This window comes from Sorex araneus, chromosome 6, assembly GCF_027595985.1.
Source record: "Sorex araneus isolate mSorAra2 chromosome 6, mSorAra2.pri, whole genome shotgun sequence".
In the NCBI taxonomy this organism is placed as follows: domain Eukaryota; kingdom Metazoa; phylum Chordata; class Mammalia; order Eulipotyphla; family Soricidae; genus Sorex; species Sorex araneus.
Window position 1 is genome coordinate 84640543 of NC_073307.1, and position 25700 is coordinate 84666242.

A 25700-nucleotide genomic window follows, 5' to 3' on the forward strand; every position below is an offset into this window, starting at 1 on the left:
CCCGTCTTTGTGCGCGGGGTCACTCTGGACTGGAGCAGGGCGGGGAGGGGGCCGCTGTGCACTTGGCCCACCTGGAAGTCTCTCCGCTTAAACAGAAAAATTTTTGTTGGTGGTTTTTTTTCCTTCCCTTTTTGGGTCCCCCTGGTGATGCTTGGGGGTTCCTCCTGGCTCTGCACTCAGGAATTACTCCAGGCGGTGCTAAGGGGGCCATATGGGATGCTGGGAATTGAACCCAGGTCATCCGTGTGCAAGGCAAACGCCCTACCTGCTCTGCTATCATTCTGACCCCAGTGGTGGGTTTTTAAGGGTTTGTGTGTGTGTGTGTGTTTTGTTTTGTTTTGTTTTTTGGTTTGTTTGCTTTTTGCTTTTTGGGCCACACCCAGCGATACTTGGGGGTTCCTCCTGGCTCTGCACTCAGGAATCACTCCAGGCAGTGCTCAGGGGACCCTATGGGATGCTGGGAATCAACCCAGGTCATCCCTGTGCGAGGCAAACGCCCTCCCCGCTGTGCTATGGCTCCAGCCCCTTTAAGGTTTTTGTTGTTGTTTGTTTCTGCTATTTGGGCCACACTGGCACACTCAAGCGTAACCTCTGAGCCAGGAAGCCAGCAAACCCTCATTTGCTCCTGAATGTTAAGTGAACTCCACACTCAGAAGTTACTCCTGCTGATGCACAGGGACCCTATGCCGGGGATCGACCCCGGGTTGGCTGCAGTGGGCTGTGTGCCCGGTAGCGCCCTCCCCGCTGCACTCCCACGCCAGCCAGCCCGGTCGGTGTTTTCACACCTGGCAGCACTCAAGGTTATTCCTGACTCTGTGCTTAGGGATCACTCCTGGCAGGGCTGTCTGCGGTGCTGGGGGTTTGAGCTGGGGGTTTGTGTTTATGACTAGCCCGCTCCCTCCTCGCCACATTCCCCGAGGTAGCCACACTGGACAGCCTCATTCTTCGGAGGGGAAACTGAGGCACAGAGCAGTGACCCAGAACGGACTCAGGCACTCCAGCCTGAGTGTCTGCTCAGAAACACTCCACCTCCCCTCGTACCTGGGACACCCACTGGCTCCCCACAGACCCTGTTTCCGTTGCAGAAGGCTCTGGAGGGCAGATACAGGACATGGGATCCCTGAGGGAGCAGGTGGCCGGTGCAGAGAGAGACGATGGTCAGCAGGGAACTGGCCAGCTGGGTTTCTGGATTTTTCTGGAGATCAGAAACTGGGAAGGCGGGGGCTGGAGCAATAGCACAGTGGGGAGGGCGTTTGCCTTGCACGCGGCCGACCCGGGTTCGATTCCCAGCATCCCATAGGGTCCCCTGAGCACCGCCAGGGGTAATTCCTGAGTGCGGAGCCAGGAGTAACCCCTGGGCATCGCCGGGTGTGACCCAAAAGCAAAAAAAGAAAGAAAGAGAGAAAGAAAAGAAAAAAAGAAAGAAAGAAAGAAAGAAAGAAAGAAAGAAAGAAAGAAAGAAAGAAAGAAAGAAAGAAAGAAAGAAAGAAAGAAAGAAAGAAAGGGAAAGAAGGGAAGGAAGGAAGGAAGGAAGGAAGGAAGGAAGGAAGGAAGGAAGGAAGGAAGGAAGGAAGGAAGGAAGGAAGGAAGGAAGGAAGAAAGGAAGGGAGGAAGGCAGGCTGGTATTAACGTGGATAAAGTTCTGGAATGTTCCCCTCCTTCCTAGGGCCCTGGTCTTCAGGGCCCTGCCAGGCCTGAGAGCAGGGTGTGTGTGGGGGGGACCAGCCTGGGCTCCTCTGGCAGTGCCCGCCGCCTCCCCGCCCGGGCAGGGTGAGGCCAGGTGAAACCAGAGCCGGGGGTGCGGCTGTGGCCAGGACACGGGCTCCGGGCCAGCTGCTCCTGCCAGGGCGCGGGGAGATGAGAGGCCGCAGGAAGCTCAGGTCTCAGCCGGCGGCGGGAGGGAAACGCCATGTGTGCGGGCTGGAGCACTGTCCCAGTCACCTTCCGGGCCTCTCGGGCAGCAACAGCCGCCCCAGACACGGGGGCCCTCGACATGAGCCCCCCTGGGTCATCCCTCCACCTCCATCCCCTGGGGTGAGGGCAGGAAGGGGGCACCCTGTGCCATGGCCCTGCTGGGCCGCCCCCCAGTCCGTGGGTGTTTTGGTTTGCTATTGGCCACACACAGCTGTGCTCGGGGATGACTCCAGGCTCTGTGCTCAGGGGCCACTCCTGGCAGGACTGGGGGACCATATGGGATGCCAGGGACTGAACCCAGGTGAGCCCGTCGCCTTCCTTACCTGCTGTACTGTCTCTTGGGCACCCTGACAGCCAGGGGTGAGTTTGCCACCCTCCCCAGACCCCTCCTGCCAGCCCTCAGGGCTTGGCAGGGCCTGGGCAGTCCCTCAGTCCTTGCTGCCCAGGCCAATCAGCTGGAAGCAGGAGGGGCGGGGTCCTGAGGCTGGACTCGCTGGGCACTTCCTGCATGAGCTGGAGCCGGGGCCAAGTCGCTAAGTCAGACACCCCCACCCCCAGACACCCAGCGCTGGCAGAGGCCACCTCTGTCCTTCGGGCTGGGGCCTGGGGATCTTCCCAGGGACCGCCCATGGCACGGACGCCGGGCGCTTGCGCTCCCATCCGGCCACTGCTTCCTTCCTTTCCTTCTTTCCTTCTTTCTTTCTTTCTTTCTTTCTTTCTTTCTTTCTTTCTTTCTTTCTTTCTTTCTTTCTTTCTTTCTTTCCTTCCTTCCTTCCTTCTTTCTTTCTTTCTTTCTTTCTTTCTTTCTTTCTTTCTTTCTTTCTTTCTTTCTTTCTTTCTTTCTTTCCTTATTTTTGCTCTTTGGGTCACACCTGGCGATGCACAGGACAAGGGTTCCTCCTGGCTTATGCACTCAGGAATTACTCCAGGCAGTGCTCGGGGGACCCTATGGGATGCTGAGAATCAAACCCCGGTCCGGCCACTGCTCGCTCGCTTTCTTTCTTTCTTTCTTTCTTTCTTTCTTTCTTTCTTTCTTTCTTTCTTTCTTTCTTTCTTTCTTTCTTTCTTTCTTTCTTTCTTTCTTTCTATCTTTCCTTCTTTCTTTTCTTTCTTTTCTCCTTCCTTCCTTCCTTCCTTCCTTCCTTCCTTCCTTCCTTCCTTCCTTCCTTCCTTCCTTCCTTCCTTCCTTCCTTCCTTCCTTCCTTCCTTTCCTCTTTGGGTCACACCCGGTGATGTACAGGGGTTCCTCCTCCTGGTTCTGCACTCAGGAATTACTCCCAGCGGTGCTCGGGGGACCCTATGGGATGCTGGGAATCAAACCCGGGTCGGCGGCCAGCAAGGCAAATGCCCTCCCCGCTGTGCTCCAGCCCTGACATTTCTCCCAGGCTCAGGCCAGCACAGGACAATGAATCCCGGCCCCCGCCGGCCCCACACCCCGCGCCCCCCGCCCCACCCCGAGGCCAGGGCTGTGAGGCTCATCTCTCAGTCACTCGATCCCCCACACCTGCTCCCCCACAGCCTGCCCTGCCCACCCCACCACGGGTAGCTCGGGTAGAGGGGGAGCAGCCTGGGGCGTCCGGAGGGCAGGAGGCGGGCGGGGGTGGGGTCGGGGTACTGAGAACAGGGGCCCTGGGTGCAGGGGCCTGGGTCGCAGGAGAAGGGGTGCTGCGGGCTGAACCCAGGGCAGGCTCTCCGCGGGGAGCAGCCCTGCCTGTGCCCCTCCCCCTAGCCCCGGCGGGTGGCTGCGATGAGTGGGCTGCGGGGTTCACCGCCTTAGCTCGGGCGGGCTGCCGCGGGGATGGGGTGCCGGCGGGTCCGAGCTCGCCCTCTGCTGAGCCGCAGACCAAGGCCTCTTGCTTCTCGCCAGCGCCACCCAGCGGCGGGAAGCTGAAGCGCCGCGGAAAGGAAGCCGCCCCCCGCGAGGCGCCTGCCCACCCGCAGGGAGCGGCCAGGTGAAGGGCCACCAGGGCCCCGGGGGTCCGCGGGTGGGCCGGGAGCCACAGTTCCCACTCACCCCTGGGGAATACTGTCCCACCTGCTCCTGCAGCGGTAGCACAGTGGGTAGGGCATTTGCCTTGCATGCGGCCGACCCGGGTTCGATTCCTCCGCCCCTCTCGGAGAGCCCGGCAAGCTACCGAGAATATCCCGCCCGCACGGCAGAGCCTGGCAAGCTCCCCGTGTCGTATTCGATATGACAAAAACAGTCACAACAAGTCTCAGCATGGAGACGTTACTGGTGCCCGCTTGAGCAAATCAATGAGCAATGGAATGACAGTGACTCCTAATGTAGGAGCACTGCTATTTGTTCAGCCATTGATTAAGCTGATTGAATCGGGCATGAACTCCACATTACATTTTTATTTTATTGTATCACCACTGTGAGATAGAGTTACAAAGTTTTCATGTTTGAGATTCAGCCGTACAATGATGGAACACCCATCCCTCCACCAGGGCACATTCTCCACCACCGATGTCCCGAGTATCTGCCCCCCACCCCCAGCCCCACATCCCAGTCCTCACCCTGCCTTTGTGGCAGACAGTTTCCCAATACTCTATCTCTAATTTGGGTCATTATGTTTTGTTTGAAATTTCCTGCCACCATTCAAGCCTGCCTGCCAGGGGCAGATGCTAGATAATTTATTTTCCATTGCTCATTTTGCATAGCATGACATAAATTTCTAGGTTGTAAATGGTTGGGTTCCAGAGACATCTCTGTATGGCACTAATCCATTTAGGGATTCAACTGGACGTCTCTGGCCAGGGCTGTTGGTGCGGTAACATGGCACCCGGAGGCCAGTTGTGGGTGTGACAGCCAGTCTGCTGGGTGGGCGGGGACCCGGGGAGGGACAGCCCAGGTCCTCTGCCACCATGTGGCCTGCAGATTTAGTCCTGGAACCCGCAGACCTGGGCCTTGCTTGTGGAAGCTCTTGGTCACCGGGATTCTATCTGGAGTAGGTGGGGAGAGTGCACCTGCTCCATCTGGGGCCCCCGGTCATACTGGCTCGGTATGGGGCCCGGAAAATGAAACAGATTTAGGGGTGTAAGAGGACCAGGTGGTGCGTGATGGAAGCGGACGACAGCCGTGGCTCAGGCAGCTCCATCCGAGAGGGACCGGTCTGCACTGTGGCCTGGTCCTGGCTCGGGCACCCTCTGCCCACCTCCATGCTCCGTGCCTGGGGCCCTGCCTTTCCCAGCCCCTAGGCTCCCAGCCAACCTTTTCTTCACACCTGCTCCCCAGTTCTGTCCCCTGACTCTGCCCTCTGCCTGCAGCAGGCTGTAGGCTCCAGCTGTTCCACACACACACACACACACACACACACACACACACACACACACACACACACACCGAGACCCCTAGCCCCCGGTTATAGTACATCCTCCTTGACTCTCTTTGGTAACTCCATAGCATCTTCCTGTGGTGGGGTGAGGGGCATGGCCACACCCAGCAGTGCTCGGGGCTTCTTCCGGGCTCTGCACTCAGGGATCATTCCTGACAGGGATCATTCTCGAGAGACCAGATGGGGTGCGAGGGATTAAACCTGGGTTGGGGGCTGGAGCAACAGCACAGCGGGGAGGGTGTTTGCCATTGGCCTTGCATGTGGCCAACCCAGGTTCGATTCCCGGCATCCCATAGGGTCCCCCGAGCACCTCCAGGAGTAAGTCCTGAGTGTAGAGCCAGGAGGAACCCCTGAGCATCGCCGGGTGTGACCCAAAGAGAAAACAATATATAGAATTGTCCAATAACTAAGCCCAGGTCGGCCCATGCAAGGTAAGCCCCCTCCCCACTGTGCTGTCACCCTGGCCCCAGTCCATAGCATTTTCCTTTTTGTTTTTGGTCCCACAAACTGCGGTGCTCAAGGTTTACTCCTGGCTCTGTGCTCAAGGATCACTCCTGGGGGACTCAGGAGACTGTGTAGGGTGCTGGGTTCAAATCCAGGTCAGACGTGTATAAGGGGAGAGCATGGATCTCTTCTGGCCCCAGCACTCTCTGTTGGGCTCTCAGATGTCCAACGCCCCCCCCCCCAACTTCTCCCCTATTTTCTCTCTCCCCATTTCTCCCTCCCTGTTCCTCCACCAACTAAGCATCTCCTAAAGCCGCCACAGGCTGCTTGACTCCTGACTCCATCCTTGCCCGTCCTTCCTCGGGGCTCTAGGGCCCCCTCTCCCTGGAGAGGCCTGTGGGGTCCCAGAGTCCCATTTGTTTACAGGCTGCACTCAGGGTCCAGCTTCTCAGTGATATGGAACTGGAAGGAGGGGGTGGATGGAGGCCTCGGCTCGAGAAGTCTGTGCACTGGGGCCGGAGCCATAGCACAGCAGGGAGGCGTTTGCCCTGCATGCGGCTGACCCGCATCAATCCCCAGCATCCCATATGGTCTCCTGAGCACTGCCAGGGGTCATTCTGAGTGCAGAGCCAGGAGTAGCCCCTCAGCATCTCTGGATGTGACCCAAAAAGTCAAGAAAAAAAAAAAAAAGAAGTCTGTGCATGACTCCCCAGTCTCAGAGCCTGATTTGTTTCGTTTTCGGAGCCTCACCCAGAGGTGTTCCCAGGTTGTCCCAGCTCAGTGCTCGAGGGTCCGGCGGTTCTGGGGGCTCCTGCATATACACCTCGCTTGGGCCAGTAGAGTTTTCTCTGCAGCCCCTGAGCTCCTGAGTCTTAAGTTGTTCTTTTGTTATAGTTGTTGTTGCCTCCCTGGTGCAGACGAAGGGAGGGGGGGAGGCCTGTGTCCTTGGGGTGGGGCACACACTCTTCAGTGGTTCCAGAAATCTGAATCAGGGCCCCGAGCAATTTACACTGCACGCGGCTGACCCAGGTTCAATCCCCGGCATCCCAGAGGGTCCCCCAAGCACCACCAGGAGCGATTCCTCAGTGCAGAGCCAGGAGTAAGCCCTGAGCATTACCGGGTGTGACCCAAAAAACAAAAAAAAGGAAAAGGAAATGTGCTATCTGCCTCTGGGCAGGCACCCAGCCTGCGCCTCCTGTCTTTCCCAGGGCTCTGCACTGGGGCCCGCTCCTTCCCCACTGGGGGCCTGGGCAAGGCTCTCAGGGAGAATTCACTGGAGCTAGTCGGGATGGGGGGCTGGGGGGGGGGAGTGTCACCTCTTACATGTGAGAAGCGGGTTAGCACTCCAGCTAGGCTGGAAGGACTGTGTGTCGGGGCCCATGCACTGCCCATATGGGGGTGTGGGGGACCCCAGGGAGGGGCAGCCATCCCCTGGTGACAGAGGGCCTCGAGAGCGTTGTGGCACTGTGGTGTTTTCTGAAGGGTCCTCCTGCTTGCTCCGTGGCCGAGGCAGCTGGCTCTCGCCCCCAGGGGGTTCTGTGACTGTGAAATGGCCCCCACATACTCAGCCCCGCTGACCTTCTCTTCCGCCTCCCCGGCGTCCCTGCCGCTCCCTCCAGGCAGACCTCAACACCAACCTGGAGGACGAAGGCAACTCCTTCTATGGGGTGTCCAGCCAGTACGAGAGCCCAGAGAACATGATCATCACCTGCTCCACCAAGGTCTGCTCCTTCGGCAAGCAGGTGGTGGAGAAAGTGGAGGTAGGCACCACGCCACGGACCCCAAGGACTCCCCCGGCCTCACCTCGACCCAGCTCTGGACACGGTCCTGAAGCCCACTTCGCATAACCCACCCACTTCCGGTCACACAAAACCGGAAGTGATGGCTCCCATCTCAGGGGTTCCCAATACTGGCCCCTAAAATGATATTTTTCACATCTTATTGCCCCCAATAAGGTGTGCATTCCTATCAGTGGTGTGCATTCCTATCAGTGATCAGGGCTTACTCCTGCCTCTGGGCCAGGGGATCACTCCTGACAGGCTCGGGGGACCGTATGGAATGCCAGAGATCAAACCCAGGTCAGTGTGTGTGTGCAAAGGGTAGGGTAGCCCCTTACCCCTGCAGTATTGCTCCAGCCCAAGTTTTTTTTAACAAGTCTTAAAGTGACTTCCTTTTCCTGTTTGTGGGACCTCATCTGTGCAAGGCAAAATGCTCTGATGCTGAGCCACGTTCCTGGTTTGGAGTGACGTGTGTGTGTGTGTGTGTGTGTGTGTGTGTGTGTGTGTGTGTGTGTACACGGGCGTTCAGGGCTTAATCTTGCCTCTGTGCTCAGGGATCACTCCTGCCAATGCTCAGGGAGTATAAACTCAAGTCAGCCGCATGCAAGGCACCATGCCCGCTTTACTGTTGGTGCTCCAGCCCTGGAGTGACTTTTGTTTTAGGGTCACACCCATCGATGCTCAGGGGTTATTCCAATCTCAGTGTTCAAGGGTTGCTCCTGGCAGTGCTCAAGGAATCTCGCGGTGCCAGGGAGGGAACCCAGGCCTCCCGTGTGCAGAGCCTGCTCTATGCACTCGTTCTAGCCATCTATGGAAAGGAGATGGCTTTACGTTCTTATAAGACCATATGTGGCCCCTTAAGGCCCTCCTGCAGTGACCCCTGAGCACAGTAAGCCCTGAGCACTGCCAGGTGGGGCCTATAAACAAGCCAGTAAGAGTCCCCGCTGTCCTGGGCCCCGCAGACCGAGTATGCCCGCTACGAGAACGGCCACTACTCCTACCGCATCCACCGGTCGCCGCTGTGTGAGTACATGATCAACTTCATCCACAAGCTGAAGCACCTGCCGGAGAAGTACATGATGAACAGCGTGCTGGAGAACTTCACCATCCTGCAGGTGAGTGCAGCGAGGGGCGGAGCCGGCGAGCCAACCAGGCAGGGAGGGCCAATAGGAAGGGGTGGGCGGGGCCAACAGGACCGAAAGGGCCAATGGGGCGCGGCGAGGCGGGGCCAGTGGGGCGGGGCTGGTGGGCCAACAGGGCAGGTAGGGCCAATGGGGAGGGACTGGGCGGGGCCAGTGGGACCACAGGGCAGGGAGGACCAATGGGGAGAAGAGGGGACAACAGGACCGCAAGGGCCAATGGGGCGTGGTGAGGCAGGACCAGTGGGGCGGGGCTGGCGGGCCAACAGGGCAGGTAGGGCCAATGGGGAGGGACTGGGTGGGGCCAACAGGATCGGAATGTCAATGAGCAGGGCGGGGTAGGGCGGGGCCAGTGGGGAGGGGAGGGACCAACAGGACCCCAAGGGCCAATGGGGCGCGGTGGGGCGGGGCCTGAGCCCTCCTCTCTGCTGCCCCCTGCAGGTGGTCACCAACAGAGACACGCAGGAGACGCTCCTGTGCATCGCCTACGTCTTCGAGGTGTCCGCCAGCGAGCATGGGGCTCAGCATCACATCTACCGGCTGGTGAAGGAATGAGAGACTCGGGGAGCAGGGAGGGGGGGACGCGACGACGTGTGTGCAGGGACGTGGGGGAGGGGGCCCGCTGGGGCAGCCCCTGGAAGTGCCCGGAGAGCCCAGGGCTCGGGAGCCTGCAGCGGCCGCCCCCAATAAACCCAGGCTGTTGTGTATTCCGGAGGACCGGAGCTGGCTGGCTGAGCCTCCTCGGAGGGACGCGGACGGGGGGCAGTGTGGGGAGCAGGCTGGGCTGGCCTGATGCCCGTGCCCCAGGGGACGCACCCTCCAGCGTCACCAGACGCCAATTCGGCGGGACGGTTCCTCTGTGGCCGCTGCAGGACCCCGACCCCACCCCCAGCTCTGCTGCTACCCCCCCGCAGAGAGCCCTTGCGGGAGGAGGACTGGACACACGGGCAGCTGGGGTCCTGCTGGGCAGGAGGGACCATGGACGGACGGATGGATGGATGGTGTCCGGCCCTCCCTGCAGGGGCGCACGGAAGGCCCTGCTGCTTTTGGGGGGTGGAGGGAGGGGTCCCCAGATCCCAGGGAGGCCAGGCTGGGGAGTAGCCAGGCCGTCAAGGCGAAGGCCAGGAGAGCGGGGCAGGTGTGTAGTGACCGGGGTCATGCCTCCCGCTTTCTCCGCTGAAGGAGGAGGAGGGTTTGGGCAGGGTAGCCCGTGGAAGCCAGTCCCTGGCTCTGGGTAGGCTTCGCCCCCCACCCCCCACCCCCGCCGGAGCCAGGCAGCCCTGCGCTCCGGACGGCGGGAAGCAGCGGTGCCTTATCAAGCCTTAGCGAATGTGTCCCAAGTGCCCGTGCCAGACCTGCAGGATTAAGTGCCCTGACGGAGACTTAGCCCAGGTCCTCTCCCCCGGGGACTGGCTCTTGGCCGCCACCTCAAGTGGCAGTGCTGCCACCTTCCCCCATGGGGACCCAGGGTGCACGCAGCTCCCCCTTGGGTTGGCCGTGTACCCCGGGGCTGGGGGAGATCCCATGGGAACCCCAACGAGCTTCTGGCAGCGCCTCAAATGGTGCGGTGAGGAACACGGACTCTGGAGACAGCTAGGATTGCACTCAAAGTGCTCCAGCCACCCTTTTCGCCGTGTGGTCAGGGAGCGGCTGACTCAAGACCACTGTGCCTCAGTTTGCCCCATCTGTAAAAGGGGTCTAATAAACTAGTACCTACCTCATGTTCGTAGGGTGCCCAGCAGAGTGCCGAGCAGAGCAGCGTGTCTGATACGTTGTGTATTATTGATAGTCTTGTTGTTAATGGAGAAGGTTTGCGTATAAGGAGTCACACAGGGAACTCTGGGGCAAGCGGGTCCTCGGAGAGCTGGAACAGGCAGAGAAGTTGAGACGAGGTGCCACCGAGGCAAGAGGAGGAGGAAGGCTGTTCCCGAGGTGCGGGTGCCAACTCTCCCCGGTGCCTCCGGGGGCCAACACCCTTCCCCTCCTTCAAAATATGCTGCAACCAAAATCAGTGCCCCCTGCCTGACCTGTGCGGTGGGGTGGGGGGAGGGCAGGGGGCCACAGCTCTCAGCCAAAGATGGTGTGACCTGGGGGACAGGGGTGCCCACCACTGCTGTGTGTGGGGGCGGGAGGGAGGGGAGGAGCAGTCCTCTGACGCATGCGCCTGCGTGTGGCTCTGGGTCCCGGGCGTGGTGCGGTTCCCCGGGCTTGTGTGGTCAAGAGCGCAGGACCCCCTGCAGAGGCAGGTGGGGCCGGGTGTGAGCTGGGGAGGCGCCCCTGTAGCCTGATATTCCCCAGCTGCCAGCCAAGGAGAAGGCGGGTGCTTCTGCTCACTTGGGGTCCCCTACCACAGCTCTGGGCAGCGCTGGGGCCCCTCTCCCTCCAGGGAGAGCTGCCACCCACTTCGGAGTCCCCCTTTCTGCACGCAGAAGGCTGTAGGCCAGCCTGTCCTGGGGCGGGGGAAGAAGGGTCCCTCCCCCCGGGGGGTCCGCGTTAGCGCATCGCTCCAGCCACGCTGCACGCGGTCACAGCCCTTCTGATGGGCGCGGGGCACGGCAAGGGTCATGCGAGAGGGCGGGTTAGCCCGACCCGCCTCCTAGGTGCGAAGGCAACGAGAGGGTGCCTAGCGCGCGTGCGCGGGGAAGGCGCGGGGAAGGCTACGGAGCGGGGCAACCTGGCCGGATCCGCCGGGGCCAGCTGCCCGCATGCGCGCGGAGCTTTGGGTTTAGTGTGGAGCAGGGTTGCAGCAAGGGCGTGACTTGGTTTGATTGGACGTGCAGAAAGCAACGCTGGGCCGAGCCTTGAGATCCCCGGGCTGTGCGTGTCGGCGTCTGGAGCCTAGTCTGGGCGCCCAGAGCGTCAGAGGAGGGTGTGCTAAGTGCGTGCGTGCGTGCATGCGTGCGTGTGTGTCAGTGCGTGTATGCATCCGTCCGTGGGTGAGTGCGTGCGTGTATGCCTCCGTCCATGCATGTATGCAAGTGTGTGTGCATGCAGACGAGCGTGCGTGTACGTGTCCGTGCATGTATGCGTGCACGTGTCCGTGCATGTATGCGTCCGTGCGTGCGTGTATGTGAGCGAGAGAGGATGCGGGCGTGTATGCCAGCATGTGTGCGAGCGTGTGTTACCGTGTGTGTATGCGTCCATGCATGTGTGCACGTAGGTGAGCGGCCAAGTGAGTGTGTGTGCATCCGTGCATGTATGCATCCGTGTGTGCATGTGTGCGTGCGTGCGTGTGCATTCGAGCGAGCGTGCGTGCAAGCTAGTGACCCCTGCCAAGCGTACCTGGAACACGAGCAAGGTCGCCACGCTCCTTCCTGAGTGCTCCCGACCCCGAGCGCACAGGCAGTGTCCCCCGGGTTGGGGGTGTGGAAACGGTCTCCTGCCTCGTGGGGTCTGTCCGTGGCTGTGCGGACTTGCAAGGAGGAAGATCTGCCTACCTACTGCGGCGCGGGGGTGCGTGCAGGCACAGCGGGCTCTAACTTCCCAGAAGTGAGAAGCCAACCAAGCTTGCCCCGCGGTGGGGTGGGGGGCGCAGTGCCCCCCTGAACTGCCTCCACTTGGGGCGGGACAGGCGGTGGAGGCAGCGCCCCGGGCAGAGCTGGGGCACCGTACGGGGATCGAACCCAGGGCCCAGCCCCGGAACCTGCGCGTGCGCACTCGGGAAATGGGAAGGGAGCGGGCGACAGCAGGTGTGCAGGGACGAAGCCGAGGCGGGCGCGGTGTCCAGCGCGGGGAGCGCAGAGGAGGTGCACGGCTAGGGTGTGTCCCCAGTGCGGAGCGCCGGGTGGGGGGCCGAGAGGGCGCTGGATTCGAACACCACCCACAGCAGCGGCGGGGGTGTGGGGTGGCATCCCCACCCTGGTGTCACAAACCGAAGGAAGTGGGCGGAATGTGGCCCCTAAAGGTGGGAAAGAAGCCCTCGGGAAGGTTCTGGAAGGGGAGAAGGTTCTGCAAGTTTCTGGAAGGGGGCGTGCTGGCTCCCCCTGGGTGGGAAGCTGGCCCCGTTGGCCTTGTTTCTATCCAGCAGCACGCGGGGGTGGTCCGCACCGGGGGCAAGGGCCCAGGTGGGCGTGGCGCGGGATATTGACAAGCTCTTGGATCTCTGAACGTGCAGCTTTCGGGGTTTTGTATCTTTCGCTCTGTAAACCCCCCTTTGTCTCTCGGAGCCTCAGTAAAGTCCGCACCATCCACCGGGGTCCTTGTGTGCGTGATTATTTCCGCCGGAAATGCCCACGGTGCCCAGCGGGCTGCCCGGCCCATGCCCGGAGCCTTCCGGGTACTGCAGGCTGACGCTGCGGGGTCCACCCTCAGCACCTCAGCAAGCACAAGCTGGGGGCAGACCCCCCAACCGCCCCCCCCCAACCAACACCACTGGAGGTGGACCCAGATCCAAAAGGCAAAAGCTAAGCAAAGGGGGCTGGAGCGATAGCACAGCGGGGAGGGCGTTTGCCTTAACGCGGCCTACCCGGGTTCGATTCCCAGCATCCCGTAGGGTCCCCCCAGCACCGCCAGGAGGAATTCCTGAGTGCAGAGTCAGGAGTGGCCCCTACGCATCGCCGGGTGTGACCCAAAAAGCGAAAAATAAGAAAAAAAACAAAAAAAGCAAAGCAAAGGCTGGGATCAAGTTGTCCAAGGTGCTTGGCTGGAAACCTGGTCATGTGATGGGAGGGGGGGTTGCCCAGGTGATGTGACTCGCTCCCAGTGGGGCCCCAGGTTGCAGGCGCCTCTGAAGCCCCCGGCTCTGCCTGCCTTTCAGTAATCACTGCGGTGGGGGCCTGATCCTACGCTTCCCGGGGCCCAGGCTGGCGCTGGCATCCGTTGGTCCCTGGATTTGCAGGTTTGCAGGTTTGCCTGCTCCTGCTTCTCAGCGCGTGTCTCTCGGCTCGGGGAGCCTCGTGCCAGCCGCGCAGGGGGCACTGGCCCCCGTTTCCACATTGGGGTCCTGAATCCTCTCGTCTCTGCCTCCACCAGCCCTTTTTTTTTTTTTTTTTTTTTTTGCTTTTTGCTTTTTGGGTCACACCTGGCGATGCACAGGGGTTCCTCCTGGCTCTGCACTCAGGAATTACTCCTGGCGGTGCTCGGGGGACCCTATGGGATGCTGGGAATCAAACTCGGGTTGGCTGCGTGCAAGGCAAACGCCCTCCCCACTGTGCTATCGCTCCAGCCCCAGCCCTATTTTTTCATACGTGGTTTGAAATGACATTTTTGTTTGGTTGGTTGGCTTGGGGGCCACCACCTGGCTGTGCTCAGGGCTCTGTGCTCTGGGACCACTCCTGGTGGCACATGGGGGACCATCTAGAGTGCCAGGGATCAAACCCGGGTCAGCCACAAGCAAAGCCAGTGTCCTCCTCCCTGTCCTACCCAGCCCAGAGATGACAACTTTTTGCATCGTGTCTCGTCACTGCATGCTGAGCTTGCATGGCCCCGGGTGGGGCGTATCAAACACTAGCAACCTCCCGCAGGGGCACCCCTCCTCAGCGGTTGGGGGAGGGGGTTAGCTCTGAAGCCTTGTTTACCTGGAGCACATTATACCCCTGTACCCCTCTGCGTGGGCATAACCATGGAGCCCAGGTCTGCCGCATGCACGGCAAGCGCCCCTATCTGCTGTCCCATCTCTCCAGCCCTTGTGGGGTGGGGGTGTGTGTTTGAAGTGGTTGGGGGGTTAAAGATAAATCATAAGGGGGGCTGGAGTGATAGTACAGCAGCTAAGGCCCTTGCCTTGCACCCAGCCCACCGGCTTTGATCCCCAGCATCCCCTAGGGTCCCCCAGCGTCGCCAGGAGTGATTGCTGAGAGCAGGGCCAGGAGGAAGCCCTGAGCATCGCCCGCCGTGGCCACCAAGCCAAAGGAACCCCCAAAGGAGAGCACATTCGTGACGGGGACAATGGGCCGTCTGATTCTCAGGCGGGACTGTAAGGCGGTGGGAAGGGCCGCTGCCCTGAATGGGGCTGACCGGAGTTCAGTCCCCACCACCCCTGAGCACAGAGCCAGGAGTAACCCCTGAGCATCGCTGGGAATAGCCCAGAAATAAAATTAAAAACAAAAAACAAAAAAACGTCGGGGCTAGAGCGATAGCACAGCGGGGAGGGCGTTTGCCTTGCATGCAGCCAACCCGGGTTCGAATCCCAGCATCCCATAGGGTCCCCTGAGCACTGTCAAGGGTAATTCCTGAGTGCAGAGCCAGGAGTGACCCCTGTGCATTGCCAGGTGTGACCCAAAAAGAAAAAAAAAAAAAGTCCAAGTCTCTTTGACCAGAGAGATAGTACAGCAGGCAGAGATAATACAACGGGCGGGGGGAGGGGGCTTGCCTTGCTCACTGCCAACCAGGGCCTGATCCCTGACATCCTGTACGGTCCCTCGAGCCCTGCCAGAAGTGAGCACAGAGCCAGAAGTAAGTCCCGAGCACCACCTGGTATGGCCCCCCAAAACACACCAAAAAAAAAAAAAGAGTTGGTGTGTATAAAGAGAAGTTCGTGGGACTGGAGCCAATGAGCACTAGGGAGCTGTCACCACACCGGAGGACTGCATGGAGGAGGAGTCAGAAGTCTCAAGGCCTGCGTGGTTTGATAGTCTCACCCTGGCTGGGAGGGACGGGAGGGGGTCTTCCTCTGGGCGGTCACTGAGATTGGTCATTTCCTGTCCTCACTTCCCAGAGACACGCCCCCATCCGTCCAGGGGACAGCAGCCAAGATCCAGGACAGTGTCCACCTCCCAGCCCCACCTGCCCCCCTTCTGCTGTGTCCCTTCCCTCTGAGGGGACCTCACACCTCCCGGAGCCTCCTCAGCCCAGGGTGACGACATCTCTGGGCTGTTTGTTTTTGTTTTGTTTTTCATTTGTTTGTTATCGAATCACCATTGACACACAATTACAGAGTTGTTCATGATCTAGTTTCAGTCACTCAAGGTTGAACCAGTCATTCAAGGTTCCAACACCCGTCCCTTCACCAGTGTACATTTCTCACCACCCATGTCCCCTCCCACCTCCATAGCAGGTACTTTTCCTCTATTTCATTTATTTTTTATTTTTATTTTTATTTTTATTTTTTTTTTGCTTTTTGGGTCACACCTGGCTATGCACAGGGGTTACTCCTGGCTCTATACTCAGGAATTACTCCTGGCGGTGCTCAGGGGACCATATGGGATACTGGGATTTGAACCCGGGTCGGCTGCGTGCAAGGCAAACGCCCTACCTGCTGTGCTATCACTCCAGCCCCACTTTTCCTCTATTTCAACACTCAGTTCTTTTTATTTTTTATTTTTTTGCTTTTTGGGTCACACCCAGCGATACTCAGGGCTTACTCCTGGCTCTGCACTCAGGAATTACTTCTGGCGGTGCTCGGGGGACCCTATGGGATGCTGAGAGTTGAACCCGGGTCAGTCACGTGCAAGGCAAATGCCCTACCCGCTGTGCTATCGCTCCAGCCCCACAACCAATATTTAAAGAGACAAAATCCCCTTCTGGCTGAGTGATAGTACAGCAGACAAATGCTTGCCTTGCACACTCCACCCAGGTTCAATCCCTGACAACCTATATGATCCCCCAAATCCTGCCAGGAATAATCTCTGAGTGCAGAACCAGAAGAAAGCCCTGAGCACCACCAACTGTGCCCCCCCCCAAATCCTAAAATAAATTAAATCCTTTCGTGGTCTTCATAGAAGGGTTTCAAGAAGGAGCAGGGCTGGGGCTGGAGCGATAGCACAGTGGGTAGGGCGTTTGCCTTGCACGCAGCCAACCCAGGTTCAATTCCCAGCATCCCATATGGTTCTCCGAGCACCACCAGGAGTCATTCCTGAGTGCATGAGCCAGGAGTAACCCCTGTGCATCGCCGGGTGTGACCCAAAAAGAAAAAAAAAAGAAGAGGAAGAAGAAGAAGGAGGAGGAGGAGCAGGATAGATGTCTAGACGCCACCACCTTGGTTCTGCTATAAAATTTATTTTTTCATTTTTATTTTTGAATCCCCGTGAGAACAGTTACAAAGCTTTCTAGTTTAAGTCTCGGTCATACATGATCAAACACCCATCCCTTCACCAGTGTTCATTTTCCACCACCGAGAACCCCAGTATACCACCACCCCGCCCCTCCCCCTGCCTGTGTGGCAGATGATTTCCACTTTACTCTCTCTCCACTTTGATCACATTCAATATTTCGACAAAAGACCCACCATTATTATTTGGAATTTCCCCAACAATCAGACCTGCCAAAAAGGCATCGTTGGATAATTTGTTTTCTATTGCTGATAATGAAGATCATATGATGTCACACGGCCACGAAGCTGCTGCGCGATTTTGGATTTCTGATATTTTAATAATGTCTGGAGGGATTTCTATCAAAAGCCTCCGGGTTCCAAGATTGGTCTGTGTGCCTCTGGGATCACGGCCGTTCAGGAGCCAGGACCTGTTCGTAGGAGGCAACTTAGGGCCTCGTCAGGGTGGGGAGAGGGGCTGGTTCCACCCCCCCAGCCCGTGAGGCCCCGAGTGTCACATCACTGCAGTCTCATACCTGGCTGTCCAATAGGCTCTGAAAAGGTGGTGGCCACCACGCCGCTGGGGAGAAAAGGCAGAAGGGACAAATACCTTTCCCCACCTGTGGTGGCACGGTTCGATAGTTTAGTGCTCAGTCCAGATGCATTTCTGCCAAAAGCTGCTGGGTTCCGAGATTGGTCTGTGTGCCTCTGGGATCATGGCCGTTCAGGAGCCGTTCAGTGGACGGCAACTTGGGGCCTCATTGGAGCAGGGAAAGGGGCCAGTTCCACCCCCCATCCTGTGAGGCCCCGAGTGTTACTGCTCTAGTTTTTTTTCAAGGTCTAATTGACTTTATTAAATGAATCATAGCGTAGACAGCACCTCACCTAGATCAGAAAGGCCCCTCCAAAGTGTTATTGAAAATTAATTGTAATTCAAACAGTATAATTCAAAAACATAAGGTTTTGGAGTCATAAAGGTAAAATAAAGTCATTAACCAAATTAAAAAAAAAAAAGAATTTGGCAAAACCCCTTACATTAGGGAAAGGGATGGTGGTCTAGTCAGGAGGATTACCTCACTAGTGTTAACCATAGTGTGGGGTTGGGGGTTGGACCATGCCCAGAGGTGTTCAGAATGTATTCTTGGCTCTGTGCTCATGGGTCACTCCTCATGGTGCTCTGGGGGACCTATGCAGTGCCAGGAATCAAACCAGATTGGCCATACAAAAGGCAAGTGCCTTAACCACTGTACTATCTCTTAGACCCATCAGTTCAGTTTTAAGTCCATTACCGTAACTCTTAGACTCAGTCCTGAGAATGACTTATATATAGTCAGAATGATCAGAAGTAGAGTTTTCTGAGCTTGCAGCCGTTAATGATGTGGGCCTAGAGGCTCTAGAGTCATCCTGTAGAGAGGGGGTTCCTGAAAAAGAAAGTTTAGAGACAGGGAAGAGCATAAATCCTGATGGCTTGAAACTAGCCAGTCTCTCTCTAGTTTTGGGCAGGAGCGGATGCTAGGTAATTTATTCTCCATTGCTTACTTTGCATATTAGGAAAGGTTGCCCAGGGTGTAAACAGCCGCGTGCTTTGGAGGAATAGTCCTGTAGCCACATACCGGACCATGCTTGTAGATGCTCATGGTCGCCGGGATTCCATCTGGAGAAGGCGGGGAGACTAACCTGCTCCATCTGGGGCGTCCCAGAGACATCGGCGCAGTATCGGGCCCAGAGGATTCTCCAGTGTTGTGGTGCCCGCCAGCTTTCTTCCCCACTGAATGCGGCAAGATGGCCTATAAAATTTATTTAAATAAAATTTATTTAAAATTTCACACTGTGGGCCAGAGCAGTAGTACAGCGGATAGGGCCGTACCTAAATCCCACACCGGGCATCCCATATGGCCCCCTGAGCACCACCAGGAGTAATTCCTGAGTGCAGAGCCAGGCGTAAGACCTGAACTTTGCCAGGTGTGACCTCAAAACACCAGCAAACAAATAAAAATCTCCCATTGGCTGTTCTGTGAAGAAGGATAGGAGTAGAAGCAGCTGAAAAGTGACTGCAGAGGTTGAGGTAAGGGTCAGGGGCTCAGAAGATATGAGAACACAGATGGCCTGGAGCTAGCTTTTTTTAATTTTAATTGTTTAAATTGATTGCATTTTACAAATAAACTGTCTTATATAGCTAGTATATACAATGTGAATATTTTCTTAGTTGGATTAAAGAGTTAGAACAAATATTAACAAATTTAAAAAGGACAGAAAATTCATTATTAACCTTTATCCTTGTTAAATTCTTCATTAACAATTTTTTTCAAATGCCTGTCATCGGAGTTATAAATCAGACTCTAATAGTCTTTCTAGAATTTTCTGTAAGCTTGGCTCTCAAGTTTGTCATTGTGCATTTTTTTTTTGTTTTTTTTTTTTTGCTTTTTGGGTCTCACCCAGCAATGCACAGGGGTCACTCCTGGCTCATGCACTCAGGAATCACCCTTGGCAGTGTGCAGCGGACCATATGGGATGCTGGGATTTGAACCCGGGTCGGCCGCGAGCAAGGCAAACGCCCTCCCCGCTGTGCTATAGCTCCAGCCCCTTTTTGTGCATTTTTTAATTGTTTTTGTATTATGCAGAGAAAATCACTATATTTTATTATTTTTGGAGCCATTGCGCTGTGGGTAGGGCATTTGCCTTGCACGTAGCTGACCCAGGTTCGATTCCTCCATCCCTCTCAGAGAGCCCGGCAAGCTACCGAGAGTATCCCGCCCGCACAGCAGAGCCTGGCAAGCTCATATTCAATATGCCAAAAACAGTAACAACAAGTTTCACAATGGAGACGTTACTGGTGCCCGCTCAAGCAAATCAGTGAACAACAGGACAACAGTGCTACAGTGCTAGTTTTCCCTTTAGTAATTGTTTAATTGAATCACAGTGACATACACATTTACAAAGTTGTTCATGATTGGAGTTCAGTCATATAATGTTCCAAAGGGTAGCTTGCCAGGCTCTGCTGTGCAGGCGAGATACTCTAGGTAGCTTGCTGGCCTCTCCTAGAAGGACAGAAGAATCAAACCCGGGTCGGCTGCGTGCAAGGCAAACGCCCTACCCACTGTGCAACATCCATCCCTTCACCAGTGCACTTTTCCCACTACCAGTGGTCCCATTTTCCCTCCCATCCCACTGCCTGCCACTATATCAAGCACCTGTCTCTCCCTCTCTCTTTCTCTTTCTCTCTCCCTCTCCTCTCTCCCTCTCCCTCCCTCTCTCTTTCTCTCTCTCTCCTCTCTCACTGTCCCTCTCTCTCTTCCTCTCCCTCCCTCCCCCCTCTCTCTCCCTCCCTCCCTCTTTCTCCCCCTCTCTCTCTCCCTCTCTCCCTCCTTCCTTTTCCTCCCCCCCTCTCCCTCTCTCCTTCCCTCCCTCCCTCCCACTCCCTCCCTTCCTCTCCCTTCCCCTCCTGTCTCCCCCTCTCCTTCTCCCTCTCCCCCCCCCTCCTGGAGCTCCCTTTGTCCTGATGACTTATGGGAACGGAGAACTGGACAGTGAGAATCACCTTTGCCACCAGAGTTCCCCGGTTCCTGGCTTAGACGCCCTTTCCATGGACTGGGGTGAAAGACTCGGGGAGAAGCCTGCTTGTGGGGGATCAGACATCCCCTGGGGGAGGCCAAGGAGCAGCTAAGCGTGGGTTGGGGGGTGTGTTCAGGGCTGGCGTGCATTGGCAGGGGCTGGATTCCAAAGGATCCCAATGGAGAAGAAAGAGGGCGTTGCCCGCCCGACAAACCTGACCCTCGAAGCCGGTCAGGAGAGGGGATGGGCAGGAGTGAGGTGCCCCTGTGCCAAGAGTTTGCAGTTTTGGGGGGTTTTTGTTTGTTTTTTCTTTTTTGGGGGGGGTGTCACACCCGGCGAAGCTCCTGGCTCTGTGCTCCGGAGTTACTCCTGGTGGTGCTCAGGGGCCCCTATGGGGTGCTGGGAGTCGCGAACCAGGTTGGCTGCGTGCAAGGCAAGTCCCCTGCCTGCTACGCCACCCCAGGCCCATGGCTGCAGGCTTCTGAGGGTGGGAAAGTTACTGTTGGTGCACTTTGCTCTCCGTGTGTGTGTGTGTGTGTGTGTGTGTGTGTGTGTGTGTGTGTGTTTTAAAAGTGAAGCAAGGTAGTTTTTTGTGTGTGTTTTTGTTTTTTATTTATTTAGTTAGTTTTGCTTTTTGGGTCACACTCGGCGATGCTCAGGGCTGACTCCTGGCTCTGCATTCAGGAATTACTCCTGGTGGTGCTCGGGGGACCATATTGGACGCTGGAAATGAAACCCGGGTCGGCCACGTGCAAGGCAAATGCCCTCCCCGCTGTGCATTCGCTCCAGCCCCAAGGTAGTTTTTATTAAACCAATTTGCTTAGAAAGAGGGGGCTGGGAGCCAGAGATAGGGTATAGCAGGTAGGGCGCTTTCCTTGAGGGCAGCAAGCCAGGCTCCATCCCCAGCAGCCCCGAGGGTCCCCCAGCCCTACAGGAGTGATCCCTGAGTGCAGAGCCAGATGTAGGCCCTGAGCACAGCCATGTGTGTGGCCCACAAACAAAAAGTCACAAAAATAACAGGATTTTGCATCTTTCATCTGAGGAGGCGGGTTCACAGCCCGAGGTGGCAGGGATTACTCCTGGTTCAGTACTCCAAGATTCGCCGGGCAGGGTTCAGGGAACCAGATGTGGTGCTGTGGATCACAGCTCGCTCAGTCATCCAAAAGCAAGCCCCCCAACTACTAGGGGTACTGTCTCTCTGGCCTGATTTGGTATCTTTGAAACTGTGGAGCACCACAGCAACTCTGGACATATTTTATTTTATTTATTTATTTATTTATTTATTTTTGGGTCACACCCAGCAATGCACAGAGGTTACTCCTGGCTCTGCACTCAGGAATCATCCCTGGCGGTGCTCAGGGGACCATATGGGATGCTGGGATCGAACCCGAGTTGGCCGCGTGCAAGGCAAATGCCCTACCCGCTGTGCTACTGTTCCAGCCCCATCTGGACATATTTTATATGAAGGAGCAATAAACTGCCTTTCAGTTGCTTTTCGTGTGTGTGTGTGTGTGTGTGTGTGTGTGTGTGTGTGTGTGTGTGTGTGTGTGTGTGTGTGTGTGTCCCCTTAGCAGCCAATTGATTTTAACTAACACATTAACGGATCTGGTTGTTGAAGCATGAAGAACTGTAACAATCAAAGAGTAGCTGTAACAACCAAATAGTAACAAAACAACCCCCATCCCCGCCCCCTGTTTGTAACACTTTGGTTTACAAAGCACTTTCAACTACACTGATTTTTAAATTTGGTTCGGTTTCGCTTTGTGGCCGTGCTCAGGACTGACTCCCGGTTCTGCGCACACTGGAGTGCTGGACCGGTTTGGGGACCTGGAATCGAACAGGGGTCAGAAGCATGCTAGGAGAGAGCCGTAGCCGCGCGCCCTGGCCCCAACACTGTGGGAAAAGAAAGTAAGCAAAGACACATACTCAAGAAAGAACACATTTTTGCTTTCTTTTGTTTGGGGGCCACACCTGGCAGTGCTCAGGGCTTCACTCAGGGATCACATCTATCACACTTCCCGTGACTTCTGGAAAATGTCCCTATACCCCTCCAAAAAAAAGGGTCTGGAGTGATAGCACAGCGGGTAGGGCGTTTGCTTTGCACATGGCCGACCCGGGTTCGATTCCCAGCATCCCATATGGTCCCCCAGCACCGCCAGGAGTAATTCCTGAGTGCAGAGCCAGGAGTAACCCCTGAGCATCTCTGGGTGTGACCCGAAAAGCAAAAAAAAAATTAAAAAAATTTAAAAACTGGGGCCAGAGAAATTGAAAGAACCAAAGAACCAAAGTGTGATAGTCTCTCAGTATCTGTATTGCAGACCATAATGCCCAAAAGTAGAGAGAGAGAGAGAGTATGGGGGAAATTGTCTGCCATGGAGGCAGGGGAGGGTGGGAAAGGGGGGGATACAGGGGCCACTGGTGGTAGAGAATGTGCACTGGTGGAGGGATGGGTGTTTGCTCATTGTATGATGAAAGTCAAACATGAAAACTTGTAACTGTATCTCAAACGAAAGTGCCTTAGGGACCAAGAAAGCACTCTGTAGCCACAGGCCCCAGGGTGCAGGGGGCGCAGAGCCAACCCTTGCCTGTGGTCAAAATCCAACAAGAGTGATTTCCGGTCACAGCGCCAGGAGTCAGCCTGAGTGCTACTGGGTGTGGCCCTGAAACAAAACCAAAACGAAACAAAACTCAGGAGCTGGAGGATAGCACAGTGGGTTGGGCATTTGCCTTGTAGGCAGCCGACCCGGGTTTGGTCCCCGGCACCCTGTAGAGTCCCCTGAGCACTGCCAGGAGTTACCCTTGAAAGCAGAGCCAGGAGTAACCCCTGAGCATCGCCAGGTGTCACCCAAAAAGCCAACAAAACAAAACAAAAATGAGGAAAATGCTTCTGTTTTATGGGCAAGTACGGGTGTTGGGAGGGTGTCCAGATGGAGGGGGGAAGCTAGGCCAGACACCCACCCCTGTCTGCCGACGGCTGAACACAGGCCAACTTGTTCAGACCAGGAGCCCCGGGGCCGGTGGCTGCCGGCTGCTTTCTTGGTCCCCAAGGCATCAGCCTCTCGAAGCAACCCTGCAGCAACCCCGCACCTCTCCCGGCCCAGCTGAGAACCTCAAATTCTGCTTTCTCCCCTCTCGGTAACATTTTTTTTTCTTTTTGGGTCACACCCGATGATGCACAGGGGTCACTCCTGGCTCATGCACTCAGGAATTACCCCTGTTGGTGCTCAGGGGACCCTATGGGATGCTGGGAATCGAACCTGGGTTGCCCGAGTGCAAGGCAAACCCCCTACCCACTGTGCTATCACTCCAGCCCCACTTTTTTTTTTTTTAACTGAATCACTGTGAGATACAGTTACAAGCTTTCATGTTTGACTTTCAATCATACAATGAGCAAACACTCATCCCTCCACCAGTGCACATTCTCCACCACCAGTGGTCCCCGTATCCCCCCCTTTCCAACCCTCCCCCTGCCTCTATGGCAGATAATTTCACCCATACTCTCTCTCTCTACTTTTGGGCATTATGGTCTGCAATACAGATAGTAAAAGACTTGCATTTGGTCCTTTATTTTCTTTCTTTCTTTCTTTCTTTCTTTCTTTCTTTCTTTCTTTCTTTCTTTCTTTCTTTCTTTCTTTCTTTCTTTCTTTCTTTCTTTCTTTCTTTTCTTTTTGGGTCACACCCGGCGATGCACAGGGGTTACTCCTGGCTCTGCACTCAGGAATTACTCCTGGCAGTGCTCAGGGGACCCTATGGGATGCTGGGAATCGAACCGGGGTCGTCCACGTGCAAGGCAAACGGCTTACCCAACTGTGCTATTGCTCCAGTCCCGGCCCTTTACCTATTTTCAATTTGCTGACTTTCTTCACTCCTAGTTCCCCCCTACCCAGCTCGAGACCCCGGCGGCAGGGGTGGGCCACAGGCCATTGTGAAATTGCGGATTCTGGTTTGGTTTGCCACACCCGGCAGTGCTTGGGGGTCCCCATGTGACGCCGGGGATTGAACGAGCTCGGCCGTGTGCCTGGCAGGCTGGCCTTCCCCGCGGCTGGGGGTCGAGTCAGGGACGACAGCCACATCACCAGCCGGCTCTGAGACCCTCCCGGCCCTGCCAGCTCCAGCTCCAACCCTGGGAAATGGGACGCTCCCGGGGAATGCCAGTCTGTCCACGGCTCACGGGTTCCTTTCATCTCCGCTGACCCCGCCGGCCCTACTCCTGGAGGGACATAAAAGCGAGCCTCGAGCCTCGCATGCCTGCAGCCTCTAGGCCCCGCCTCACTGCGCCGCCCTCTTGCGCTTTCTCCATCGCACCGAACCGTGGATTCCTGCCCGCATCCCTGGCCTTGGCCTTTGCTTCTGCTCTCTCTGCCTCAGCGACTCATCATCGCCCTCCAGTGCTTTTTGGGTCACACCCGGTGATGCACAGGGGTTCCTCCTGGCTCATGTACTCAGGAACTACTCCTGACGGTGCTCAGGGAACCCTATGGGATGCTGGGAATTGAACCCGGGTTGGCCACGTGCAAGGCAAATGCCCTCCCCGCTGTGCTATCGCTCCAGCCCCCTTCTTTTTGTTCTTGAGTCCTCTGCACAGTTTGGCCTCTGACCCTGACTCTGCAGAAACCGTGGAGGGGAATGAAGCCGAAGAGAGAGCACGGCAGGGAGGGCGTTTGCCTTGCACGCAACCGCCTTTGGGTTCCGTCCCCGACACCGCATATGGTTCCCCGAGCCCGACCAGAAGTGATCCCTGCCTGCGTGCAGAGTCAGGAGTAAACCCTGAACATTGCCGGGTGTGGCCCAAACCCCCAAACAACAGAACTACTGCACATGGATGCAGAATGCTTTTGTAATGGTTCCTAAGCTATTAAATCACTACCTACCTCTCACGATTTTCATAATAAGCAATAGGAAATATGTTTTCTAGGGGGCTGGAGTGATAGCAAAACGAGGAGGGCATTTGCCTTGCATGCAGCCAGCCCGGGTTCAATTCCCAGCATCCCATAGGGTCTCCTGACCACCCCACCACCAGGAGTAATTCCCGAGTGCAGAGCCAGGAGTAACCCCTGTGCATTGCTGGGTGTGACCCAAAAAGCAATATATATATATATATATATATATATATATATATATATATATATTCTAACATCTGCCCCTGACAGCAGGCTCAAATGGTGATGAGAAAATTCGAGATAAGGGTGGTGGGAAGGTGTAATGGCGGTGGGATTGGTGTTGACATATTGAATGTAATCAATTAATGTAAACAACCTTATGAAAATAAAATTAAAAAAAATAAATAAATCACTTTTTAATGTTGAAGGAATTTCTGTCTAAGGAGAGGAATACTTACAGTTTATTTGTTATGAATTTAATGAATTTTTCTCAGTTGATTAAAGTGGTACATTTTTTGGGGAGAAGGGTCACACCCAGTGATGCACAAGCGTTACTCCTAGCTCTGCACTCAGGAGTTACCCCTGGCAGTGCTCGGGGGACCATATGGAATGCTGAGAATCAAACCCGGGTCAGCCTCGTGCAAGGCAAAAGCCCTACCCATTGTGCTATTACTCCAGCCCCATAAAGTCAC

The 25700-nt window shown here is 56.3% G+C and overlaps 1 protein-coding gene across 1 annotated transcript in view; it reads left to right on the forward strand.

Annotated features, from left to right (window-relative positions):
* The window catches only part of TEAD4 (TEA domain transcription factor 4), an 82269-nt gene extending 73086 nt beyond the window's left edge, over nucleotides 1-9183 (forward strand). The window contains exons 11-13 of the mRNA XM_055142673.1: nucleotides 7316-7456; nucleotides 8437-8589; nucleotides 9055-9183. Of these exons, the coding sequence (XP_054998648.1) occupies nucleotides 7316-7456; nucleotides 8437-8589; nucleotides 9055-9168 (408 nt within the window). The 3' untranslated portion in view covers nucleotides 9169-9183. The remainder of the gene's footprint in view (nucleotides 1-7315; nucleotides 7457-8436; nucleotides 8590-9054) is intronic.
* The last annotated feature ends 16517 nt before the right edge of the window (nucleotides 9184-25700 follow it).